Genomic DNA, 12,348 nt, shown 5'->3' with positions numbered 1-12,348 from the left:
AATAAAATATATATATATATCAACGTCGCGTGTTTTGTTCCGACCGCAACAGAGGCTGCACCACCCGGGCGTGGTGTACCTGCAGAGCATGTTTGAGACGCTGGAGCGCGTCTTCGTGGTCATGGAGAAGCTGCACGGGGACATGCTCGAGATGATCCTGTCGAGCGAGCACGGACGTCTGCCCGAGCGCAACACCAAGTTCCTCGTGTCGCAGGTGTGCCTCGCCGTTGCGCTCGCGTGGAGCTGTCACTCACGCACAAGACAAGAGGCAAAGATCCCCCCCCCCCCCCGTATAGCCTTGACAGACTTTTGGGGCAAGTGCTGTTTTTTGTTGTTGTTGCTGCAAAGTGCCAGGCCCCCCCCCCTTTATGGTTGAACAAATCGCAAGTCTGAGAGTCAACGGTTGCAGAGAACCGTCCCCACGCAACCAGCCATTTATCGGGGGTGGGGAGAAAGAAGGAGAAGGGGTGGGGCGCTGTGCCCCAACTAGAGGGGGCAAATGCTGTTAGCGAGGAGCACCTGTGAAGGCCGGCATGGCACACGAAGGGGTGTGTATGGCCAGCACCACGGCCCTGCCACCTTTGTCTCTTTAGTGGTGATGTTGTTTACACATCGCACCAGGTACTCATTGGAGGCTGAGTCGACTTAGGGGAGGCCCAGGACAGGTTTAGATAACCGACACCGGTGTTGATTGTGAGCGAGAGTCGAGCGCGGGTCTCCTGATTCGTAGCGTAGTGCGTTATCCGCTGCGCCACCGCTTCCCACACACAAATGTGCAGGCACGTGCAAAAAGCAGTTGCTTAATCTGTGTTTTCCTCATGCAGTCTCAGCCTCGCCCAATCCACTGCCCTATTTACCCAACCTGGAAATTATTCTCATTAATGTATAAAGCTGAAGGGTATCATAATGGAATAGAATAATTTTATAACCTATACAATCTCATGGAGCGAATGAATTAAGTTCACCGATAAAAAAGTTGATTGTACAGTGTTCCAATGAAGCTACCATGGATGTCCTTAAAACTTTATCAAGTTTTTTCTGACTCCCACCCCTCGATGTTTTTTTACTAGCCGGATCGATGAGTTGTCGACCGTTTATTTGTTCATTCTGTGCAAAAGATCCTCATTGCGCTGAAGCACCTGCACTCCAAGCACATCGTCCACTGCGACCTGAAGCCGGAGAACGTGCTGCTGGCTTCCCCTGAACCCTTCCCGCAGGTGAGCCATCTCTTCATGCACCCCACCGCCCTCTCACAGCGGCGCACATGGCAACTGGGCCTCATTTGAGCTGGGTGTTGTTGTACACACGTATCATCCTCTTCCTGCTGCTCCTGCTGCTTCTCCTCCTCTTCCTCCTGCTCCTGCTGCTGCTTCTCCTCCTCTTCCTCCTGCTGCTGCTTCTCCTACTCCTTTTCCTCCTGCTCCTCCTCCTCCCCCCTGCTCCTCATTCCGTGCCGGCAGGTGAAGCTCTGCGACTTCGGCTTCGCGCGCATCATCGGCGAGAAGTCGTTCCGCCGCTCCGTGGTGGGCACGCCGGCCTACCTGGCTCCCGAGGTGCTGCGCAGCAAGCAGGGCTACAACCGCTCGCTCGACATGTGGTCGGTGGGCGTCATCGTCTACGTGAGCCTCAGCGGCACCTTCCCCTTCAACGAGGACGAGGACATCAACGAGCAGATCCAGAACGCCGCCTTCATGTACCCGGCCAACCCCTGGCGAGAGACGTCCGTTGACGGTACTTGGATAACGCCGTGCTGTGCCGCTCGTTACGCGGGAGGCCGTGGGTTCCCTCGCCGTGGTCGAGCGGATTTTTCTGCGGGTCCTTAGATTTTTCCTCCACATTTAGAATCAACATCACACGTTTAGGTTATTTGGCAGCTGTACATTTCCACGTGGTAAGGCACTTGGTTGAGGTATCATTTGTACCCGGATCGCTTCTGAAAAAGAGCTGTATAGCTCAGTGGGCCTTACTTGGTAACATCAAAAGTTTACTTTTAGTTCAGTATGCACACGTACCCACCCACGCACGCACGCACGCAACGATAGCAACAATCGCCGTCCGCCACTTCTTTGCATATTCCCAGTATGGGCCACACGAAGTGGCCCAGTCTAGTCTGTATGCATGCATGTTGAACTTCTTTCACACCATACGTAGCCACAGGGTGGCCACGGCGATTCCACGACATCTTACACAGGCGGTGACGCGTGTTCACGCCGCCCGCGTTGATGCGGCGGCCAAGTCCACCGCGCGAGTCGGTGCAGTTTTGACGGGTAGGGTTTAGAAACATAATCAAAATGAAAGCGTACCGCCTCCGGGAGAAACTCATCGCATTGTTTGTTGGCTTCCGCTTTCCCGTTGCAGCCATCGACCTCATCAACAACCTGCTGCAGGTGAAGATGCGCAAGCGCTACAGCGTGGACAAGTCACTCAGCCATCCTTGGCTTCAGGTACGCTGGATGGGGCCTCCGTTCATTCGCCAGCTGCACGCTCCGTAATCCATGCCAGCGAACAGCATCCCTTCCCAGTGTCTAGTTGGGTACAAACAGAGACAAAGATCCCCCCCCCACCCATAGCCTTAACAGACTGTTGGGACAAGTGCTGTTACCGAGCACCTATGAAGGCCAGCACGGCACACGAAGGGGTGGGTGACCAGCACCACGCCCGGCCGCCTTTGTCTCCCCAGTGGCGATGTTTACACAACACCAAGTACTCATTTGAGGCTGAGTTGACCTAGGGGAGGCCCAGGACCGATTCAGATAATCGTCACTGGTGTTGGTCATGAGCGGGAATCGAACTCGGGTCTCTGCTGGGTTCATAGTGCAGTTGTCTAACCACTACACTACACACGCACGTGTGTGACTTCTGACAATTACGTACCATGTGATATCCAGGTGCCATGGCTTACGTCAACTTGTTTGAGGACACCCCTGATCTGAATGTTGAAGTGTGTGCTCCGTGTTAATTGGCACCCACCCTGGCACTTGACAGGATCTACCTCCCCTTGCCTCCATTGGCCAGTTCTGCAGTACACTCCTTGGAGATGTTCCATCTGGCTTACAAGGCACGAACACAGCCAGCCCCTTCGTGGTAGCCTGACATGCTAGAATAATAATGGTACTGAAACCAAATGTCCTTGCCTCTCTTGTCCCTCCGTCTAAACTAGAACTAAACAGTTTTTTATTTGACCAGGTAAGGCCCACTGAGCTACATAGCTCTTTTTCAGAAGCGACCTGGCCACAAATGATAGCTCAACCAAGTGGCTTATCAAGTGGAAATTTATAGCAGCCAAATGGTCTAAACGCGTCTTTCTAAATGCGGAGGGGAAAACCCGAGGACATGAAGAATCCACGGGGAGAGAGACATTCAAACTCCAAATACACAGGCGTCATGGTCGGGATCAAACCCACGACCTCTTGCGTACCAGGCAAGGTAGTTAACATCTCGCCACTGTGGCGCCCCCCCCTCCTCCTCCGACCCCTCAGGATTTCCAAACGTGGCTGGACCTGCGCGAGCTCGAGACAAAGTACGGCGAGCGCTACCTGACGCACGGGAGTGACGACGCGCGCTGGGAGCAGTACGCGCGCGAGCGCCAGCTCGCCTATCCGCAGCACCTCATCCCGGGGCCCAGCCAGGCCGACTCCGACCTCGACGACCCCGACCTCGCGGGCCTCAGCAGCAGGGTCACCGTGCTGTGAGGCGCCCTTCTCAATGTCGCCCTGCCGATTGTCTGACACGGGCACGGATGGGCGGGCAAGCTGTGATCGCCCGACGGATGGGACGATAGACACGGACGGACAGGAGACCGATCAATCGCCAGGTAGCGGATCGGGAGAGGTCTTTTGCGGGTCGCGGACGACCGGTAAGGGCCTGGCTGCCTGCCGTCGAAAGGCAAGGAACCTTCGGCAGAAAACGAAGGATGGCTGAAGACCTCGTGTGTGTGCAGTCCAGCGCTTCGGAGGGGGAGTGGGAGTTGGTTGGTATTGTGTCCTGCAGAATTGTCGTGGACAGTAGACTTGTGGGACTTCCGTTCCCGCTGGGCTGGGTAGGTGGTCAAGAAGATAACAATACCCATCTGTGTGGACCTTGGAGTGCCATCCCTTTGTCGAATGCAATGGTGGTTTTTCTTCTCCGGGTACTCCATTTTTCCTATCCCGCAATACTAAAACACTCCTTAAAAACCAAAAAAAGGAATGAGCCATACATCCTCTATGCTAGTGCCTCCAGATAATGCAGAGGCTGGACACTCGGTGACGCTTCCGTGGATGAGCAAGTGACAATGCGAAATGAAAATTGGGAGTGAGAACGCTCCTCTGCTGCAAGAGGGGGGGGGGGGGGCCGAAGTCACGGTGCGTGCGCACAGTCAGTCCGCGGAGCACACGCGCACTTAATCTGTGCCATTAGGGTAGCAGATCCATGCGGGTCGGAAGCGGAGTCTGCAATGTTCTCGTCTTGTCGTTCAAATGTCTCTTTGCTGTGGTTGCGTTGGCGGAGTTTTGCAGCACCGTCTTTTTAAAAGTGCCCCCTGCGTGATTTGGGCCAACGGCAGATGGGTTTTTTGGGTGCGATGGAAAGATGAGAGGAGTCCGTGTGACCCCGTTTTAGTAAGTCGTTCTTTCATTCGGACTACCCGTTGCATCCGACCGATGTGCAGGGGAGAGACCCCAAAATCGTTCGGGAAAGCCACAGCAACTAAAGAGTGAGAAGGGACCAAAGCTTGAACGGCAGCGTTCGGCGGACACCCAGCGAGTGTGCAGAGAAAGCGGTGCCAAATAATAAAACAAAACTCTGCTACTGTGAAGTCACGATACACTCTGGACCAGGGGTCCCCCCGCAAGCCCTGCGGGCTCCGGTAAGCCGTATTGCGGCTCTCTTTTAAGGGACCTGCTTCGTTGCTGTGACCCCTGCACTCAGCCAAGTACTTGGTGAGGCTGGCGACGACTCTTGTGGCTGGGCATAGCACCGGGCTTGGCACAATGATCGGGCAGAGCGAGCTTCTGCCATCGTCCGTCTTTGCCGTTGAGAGTCGTGACGGAGCAGTGAAGGGCTCTGTGAAGCACGCGTATTCTCACGCTATTTGTCGATGCAATGTATCTGTTACAGGTTTCACGGCATGTTCTTAAAGATATATTTTCCAATTTGTAAAAAAAGAAATACTCAACATCTTCTGATATGTAGTTCTTAACTCATGCACTTGAACTTTTCCCCGATTTCTTTGTTGTTTAACTGTAAAAGTTTAGCTGTGCGGCGGCGTGTGTAGTGGGAGACTGCGGCTGTTCTGATGCGAAAGCAATTAACTGTAAATGAATTAATTTAAGATGCACTCTTTATTTCCACTTAAACTAACGGCTTAATGAGCACAAACCTTTGATCTTAACACAATGCGCGCATATATAAAATACTCCTTAATTACTTTCTTTACTTTAAACTATTTGATAGCTTAACAAACTCTGCATTTGGCTACTGTTTTGCCAAGCTGCGTCTTGTACAAAATAAAAAGGGACTTTGGGACAAGTGGCAACACGTGCATTTTAATTTTTAAAAAAATACTTTTTACATTCCACCGTGCGATGCGGCCTTTTTAGTAACGTGAAGCCGGTGTGAAACAGCGCCGGTTAAACACCTGCCCCCCCCCCCCCGTGAGCGATGTGGTTTCTCTGTGAATGTTTTGTGCCGGTAACTAATTGCTTGCTATCGATCCCCGTGTTAAGTTTGTTACCAAAATTGACGGTGACTACGGTGACTCCGATGATGACGACAGTGTTCGTCATCGACGGGCGATCGTGACGATGGCGGTGGCTACGACGCCCCCTCGCCTAAGCGCGGACGGACGGTGATGACATTGGCAAAGTCTCGACGAGGACTCGGGCCGAGATACTTTAGTGACGATCTCAAGAGCCTGCAGTGCGTTGACAAAACCTGGCACAGTGGTACCTCGGAGATCGAACTTAATTCGTTCGAACACCGATTTGTTCGAACACCGAATCAATTTTCCCCATAAGAATGAATGGAAATAGCTTTAATTGGTTCCCCACCCAAGGATGCTCCTATTATGGGCCATTTTTACACAAAGTTTACAATGTTAAAATACAGTACAGTACATAAAAGCATACAAAAAACAAGAAACACAGTTATAATTAATAGAATAAATGAACATTGAACTTCACTTTACCTGTAGTAAGGAGAGTGGATGGCTTGAGTGGAAGGTGTTGAGGAGGGGAGGAGGAGGAGGTGTCAGTGTTGCTTGGAAGGGGAGTCCCCCTCCATAAAAACGAAACCTTCCTTTTTGGCTTATCACTGCTACTAACCTTTTCAGGAGCCATTGTGTATGGATAAACACAAAAAAAACACTAAAATAAATGAAATTAACGAAAAAGTTAACGGAACGATGTTTTGCGGGTCTGCACTGAGCGAGAGCTACGCGTAAACTGGGTCATTCGCCTTTGTCTCGGTCGACCCTGGCTACGCGTCTCGGCCCAAACTGGTTCTTTCCAGTTGTTCAACCTCCGAATAATTTTTGTTCGATGTCCGGGGCAAAAAATGGTCGAAAATTTAGTTCGATCACCGAATTGTTCGAGTTCGGTGGCGTTCGATCTCCGAGGTTCTACTGTAATTGGCTATAAATAGAAAAAGATGTTATCAAGTTCATTCTCCAGTGTGTGACCTGTGGTCATCCAGGACGGACCGTTTAACGACGCAACGCCCAGATCCACGAACAGGAAGGAGACATTGCAGCGATACACTACTCCGCTGCTCCTGATGCGGTTATCTGGCTTCACCGCCCGAATGTGAAATTCTCGTCGTTGCTCTGCATCTACATCAGCTGTATGAAAGAGGAAGAAGAGACTGCAAATGCATTGAGCAAAGCTGGTAATCGGTTATATATATTTATAATAAAAGATGTATCATGTTCGCCGATTGGCTGATCGGATAATTTTGAGGAGGGTGGGTGGGGGGGGTGAAAATTGCACGCCCCTCACAGCAACGTTTAATAACTAAGACCGTGTGGCTGCTTGGCTTGCTCTAGTGGACCAGATGAAGAGAATGACTCGGATGAAATCCGCAAACTTTTAAATTTCCACCTAAAATTCCACAGGGCTTCACCGACTCGTCCATCGCTAAAACACAAATTGTCGACCCAAGTTGGCGATGGATCGATCCTCACCTCCGAAAATTCGCGACGGTTCACCAAAGAAGCCAAATTTGTTGAGGGGGGTTGGGGGGGGGATGTGCTGCTTGCAAAAAAACCCAGCACCGCACCCGGCGTGAGATCGTTATTGATCTATAGCTATGAACCAAAAAAAAAGTTTTCCTTAATATGGAAAACGGAGGGATATTTTTTTGTTTTGCTTTACATTTTCAAAAGATATGCTTAGTATTACAACAACAAGAAACATAATTTTGAACCAGTTTTATAGAGACGTGCCAAATACTTGTTTCGGTTCAATGTGCGAACAAAAGTTGGTCGGCCTTAGCCATAACTAAATGACCTTTTAAGAAAACATGGGGTGCGGGTGGTTAACGCGTTCCTCGTGGTCGCTGTTCGGTAAAAATGCGAACAATGCTCTCGGAATCCACTTGGGGGCAATGAAGCTTCACGGATTTGCTGCTCTCTCCCTGGCGGCGCGTTTGTCGGGCTGCACAGCGCGTGCTGTTCGGCATGAAGTGCCACGTGCTGGAAGCGGAACGTCGTACACCGTGCCGAACAGCATTGCTGTATAACCCACAAACAGATTCGGAGGGCTATTCAACAAAGATAAAAGATCTCCCCCCCCCCCCCCCCCCCGTATAGGCTTAATCGACTGTTGGGGCGGAAAGTGCTGTTGGCGAGGACTTGTGAAGGCCGGCACGAGAGGGTGGGAAGCCAAAACCACGCCCGACCGCCTTTGTCTCCCTAGTGGCGATGTTTTACACACCGCACCAGGTACTCATTTGAGGCTGAGTCGACCTTACGGGGGCCCAGGACCGGTTCAAATAATCAGGTGTTGGGCTTGAGCGGGAATCGAACTCGGGACGCCGTGTTCGTAAGCGCTAAGCCGCCTTACAACGCAACCACTTAACCGCAATGGTATTTGTGGATTGCGTCTTAACATTTTTTTACTTTTACAAACGTTGTAGGGACCAAAAGTGTCCAAAGCACCGCGTATTCACTGCCCGGCATGGCCGGCTCTTGTTGTTAATTTGTCGCGCGGCGCTGTGGAGGCGAGGCTTTTGGTTTCGCGGCATAGAGATTTGTGAAACTGTCAAACTTGCCAAACGTGAGATGGACAGGAGATGGAAGTACAGCAAGTGGGATTTGTGACACCCTCTCTGCGTACTCGTTTAGGCTTTTTTTTAAAAAAGATAAGTGAATGATAAATCGTGTCGTGCACATTGCACGCGTCTGATGATTGGTAAACATGAATGGCCGCGTTATGGTTGGTCGGCTGGACTGGAATTTGAGAAGCCATGAGATAATGGAATTGTTTACGCTCTTAATCAAACCACAACTATGACATTATAAAGCCTGACATTTTTCGGTGAAATGAGAAGCAATATTAAAAATGTTTGTTTGTTACACACCCCGACTTTACACGCAAACATCGTCTGGTTAAGCCAGGAGATTTAAAAAAAAGATTATTTATATTTGTTTAAACACCACAAATACATAGAGACCGTGGGTAGACATCGTCTCTGTGATCGGCGAATCCGAGCAGAATCATCGCGTGATCCCCAGCCGTGGAACTAGACGGGGGAAAGGAGGGGGGGGGGGGGTAGGAGAATGTTAGTGGTTGGGGGGGAAGTGTGGAAAAGAGTTGTGGGCAGTAACATTTCTGATGGTGGGGCAGGATTAACTGGGGGGAATTATTCGCGCGCGGCGTGATAAGCAGCTCGTTGTGATGTCCCTCTCGTGCCGCGTGTTGAGGAAGCCGTCACCCCACGCCAAGAGCAATGCTGCCTGGAGGGATGGAGCTCGCGTGGTGCTCGATTACTACCCGTCGACCCACCGCCGAGTTTTTTTTGTTGCCAAATGTCAAGTCGGCTGCTTAAAGGCACCTACGCTTACCTGGGAGCTGTGTTGACACACGTGTACATCTATTTATGCAATACTGCTGTTGTGGGAATACATGGCAGGATGATGATCCGTGGTTATTTTTTGTTGTTTAAAGAAAATTAGAATTGTACCTATAAGCTCTTTTAATACCTGTGCAATCTACATGTATAAACCATTGCCAAAAACGACCGTCCATTTTTTTGTTTGTTTGTGCCACCTGCATCTTATTTAGAGTTGTGTTAGTGTAAAAATGTGAGAGTAGTCTTCTTGTCGATTATTGTAATAAAGTGTATGGAATGTGAATCGTGGTCAAAATGGGCAGCCCTCGTGTGTTTTAATCAACGCTCCGTCATCGCAGAAACACCATCGAGTCGAGCTTGTTATCGTTGGGCGCCGCGGTGGCTAGGAAATGTTAACTACCTCGCCTGGTGTACACGAGGTCGTGAGTTCGAGCCAGAGAGACCCTGACGGTCGGTATATTTGGAGTTTGCGTGTCTCTCTCCCCGTGGTCGTGTGGATTTTTCTCCGGGTCTTCCGGGTTTTTACCCTCCACATTTGGAAACGTGTTTAGAGTATTTGGCTGCTATAAATTTCCCACGTGATGATAAGCCGCTTCGTTGAGCTGTCATTACGTGTGGCCAGGTCGCTTCTGAAAAAGAGCTATTTAGCTCCGTGGGCCTTACCTGGTAAAATAAAAAAGTTTAGTTTAGGATGTGGCGATATGTCGCCTAATCCATTGAAACCGATTCTTACGCTCGCATCTGCACGCATTGGACCGCGCGCGTGTGAGAGTCGATTATTGATCCGTTATTCAACATATTCACACGCAATTTGCAAAAAAAACGAGACCGGGGGAAAAGAGAAAAACAAGTATCATCGATGTCCTCGGGATTTCATCCCAGGAACGAACCCCGCTCATCGTTGCAGACGTTTCTGTATCGTCACCTAACGGAGGGAAACTTGGAGTCGTGCGTGCCTTCAACTTTTTAAATCAACGCTCCTACGTGACTTTACCGAAAACACCTAAGAATATTCTTCAACTTTTGTCCACATCTTCTTGGTTCTTTCGGTAAAGTCACGTAGAAGGGAAATAATAAAATAATAAAAATAAAACAATAAAATAAAATTTTCACGACGTTTCGGCCACGTTTCGGCCGCAACGCAAGCAGCCGTCCTCAGGTGAAGGACAGGTCTGTCGGAAAGACAGCGTCAGACGCTGTCGTTTCTTCACCTGAGGGACGGCTGCTTGCGTTGTGGCCGAAACGTCGTGAGAATTGTATTTTATTATGTTTGATTTTTATTATTTTATTATTTCCCTTCTACGTGACTTTACTGAAAGAACCAAGAAGATGAATCCCTGCAGTCACGAAAGCCTTTATATCGAAAATTTGTCCACATTTTATCGAATTTATTTTTCGGAACTCTACATTGTCTCGTTTTGTTGTTGTTCAGACTCTCAGACTTTTTTTTTTTAGAATTCTCCCCATTTTCCAGTGAACTTCTCAGACATGACATTAACCTCTGGCAGCCGTGTAAAACATGACGGCGTTAATAATCCGTCTCTTAAAAAATATTGTCACTCCAGTATTAACATGTTTCTTTTGTATTCCTTCCATGTCAGGCCACATGCTTTGCGATCACCCAAACACTTCCATGACAGACGCGTACCCAGATTTAACTTGGATAAACATGCAGTGATTTTTTTATAATGATAATGATGGTAGTGGTAACAAGAGCGATGATTACTGTTATTGTGTTTCCTCTTCAAATATTTTGTTCCTTTGAACCTGTGGCAGGTAACCATGAAGTGGTATTTTATATTGGGAGGAGAGACGTGATCATTATGAGCGCTGTAATTAACACGGCCACCTTGTGGTGTTCATTATGCACGCAACGGGGGAGCAACCGGTACAATGAGGCTATTGATATGTACGCATTTCTTTCGCACCGTACGTGACCCACCATGCTTAATCGGAGAGCGCAAATAGGGCCATGATGTCAAACAGTTATATTCACGGTGGCACGAAACGCGTCGTAAGTTACGCGTGTCACATTCATTTATTTTGTAATAACGGAGCGTTTGGAAGAAAAAAAACCGACATCGGTAATTCACAGCCCTCGTGTCAATACACCGCCTTAGTCGTTCATGGTGGGGGTAGGGGCTATAACCATACTTCACCACGCGGGCTCTAGTGCGGGATGGTGAGGGCGTACGGGCGGCGATTGTTTTGAGCTTTCCACGACTGACCTCTTTCAACTGCGGCTGGGAATCGAACTCGGGTTGTGGTGTGCCAACCGCTGCACCACCGCTCGTTTAAAAAAAAACCCGTCCCCCTCCCCAATGTAACCTGGGCTGGAAATGGCATTCCGTAACATCTGCCAGCGATGCATTTTAATTCGCGCGGTGTTCCCGTCCGAGTTGACGTACCGTCATTTTGATAACTGCGACGACAGCACGACGCAATAAAAGCGGCAGGAAGATGTTTCGAATGCCCCTTTTAAGCCCCCCGGATTCATATCTCAATGCTGAACATTTCACTTGACGCATTACTACCGGAGTGTTGGGGGGGGGGGGGGATATAGCGAGGACAGATATTTGTATCATTTTTAAACGCCACGTGTGTGTGTGTGTGCATACATTGCTCACTGAGATGATGGATTTCCTCGTCCTCTGCAGATTTGATGCTCGATAAGAGGGGAGGTGGTGGGGGTTGTGTATCCAAAAAAATCCGATACAAATAGCTCTCGTGTTTCAGCTCTCTCACTGGCGGTAGTGCATTGATTGCTGTGATACAGGACGATCTTTTTATAGGCAATGGGACATGGTCAATCCGCTGCTGGATATGGATGCCTCCCCAAAGCCGCTCACCCCACACCCCCCTTACCTATCTTCATGGATTTGACAATCCGCTCGGCACCTTGCCCACGAGACGATCTACACTTGAAATATTGCGATTAACCCGAGGGAGTGCCACGTGTGTTTATTAATTATTAAGAAAATAGCTAAGCAGACGATCTAAACAACTTAGCACGTAGGCTTTCGCGATCAATATCATCCATAGCATGGCTTAGATCGCGTAAGTATAAATTTGTCGTTAAACCCGAATTGGCATGTTCTGTTTACGTGACAAACCTTACTAATTGGCTGTGTCGGGTCGTGGCGGATTTAACGACACATTTACGTGATCTAACCCCCAAAAACAAACCTATATTATGAATATAAACAAAAATTACAAACTATTTGCTTTTATTTGACCAGGTAAGGCCCATTGTGCAATATAGCTATGTTTTCAGGAGCGACCTGACTATTACAAATGATA

At 49.3% G+C, this 12,348-nt stretch overlaps 1 protein-coding gene across 1 annotated transcript in view; it reads left to right on the top strand.

The window, feature by feature from the left end:
• Nucleotides 1–9,336, top strand: part of LOC133341309 (serine/threonine-protein kinase D3-like) — a 44,087-nt gene extending 34,751 nt beyond the window's left edge. Inside the window, exons 14-18 of the mRNA XM_061549828.1 lie at nt 53–214; nt 1,119–1,217; nt 1,461–1,731; nt 2,359–2,444; nt 3,480–9,336. Of these exons, the coding sequence (XP_061405812.1) occupies nt 53–214; nt 1,119–1,217; nt 1,461–1,731; nt 2,359–2,444; nt 3,480–3,692 (831 nt within the window). The 3' untranslated portion in view covers nt 3,693–9,336. The remainder of the gene's footprint in view (nt 1–52; nt 215–1,118; nt 1,218–1,460; nt 1,732–2,358; nt 2,445–3,479) is intronic.
• Nucleotides 9,337–12,348: the final 3,012 nt, after the last annotated feature.

Source organism: Lethenteron reissneri, chromosome 11 (assembly GCF_015708825.2).
Source record: "Lethenteron reissneri isolate LAM-NWPU_2019-01 chromosome 11, ASM1570882v1, whole genome shotgun sequence".
Lineage (NCBI taxonomy): Eukaryota > Metazoa > Chordata > Hyperoartia > Petromyzontiformes > Petromyzontidae > Lethenteron > Lethenteron reissneri.
This window is presented reverse-complemented; position numbering and strand designations above follow the sequence as displayed.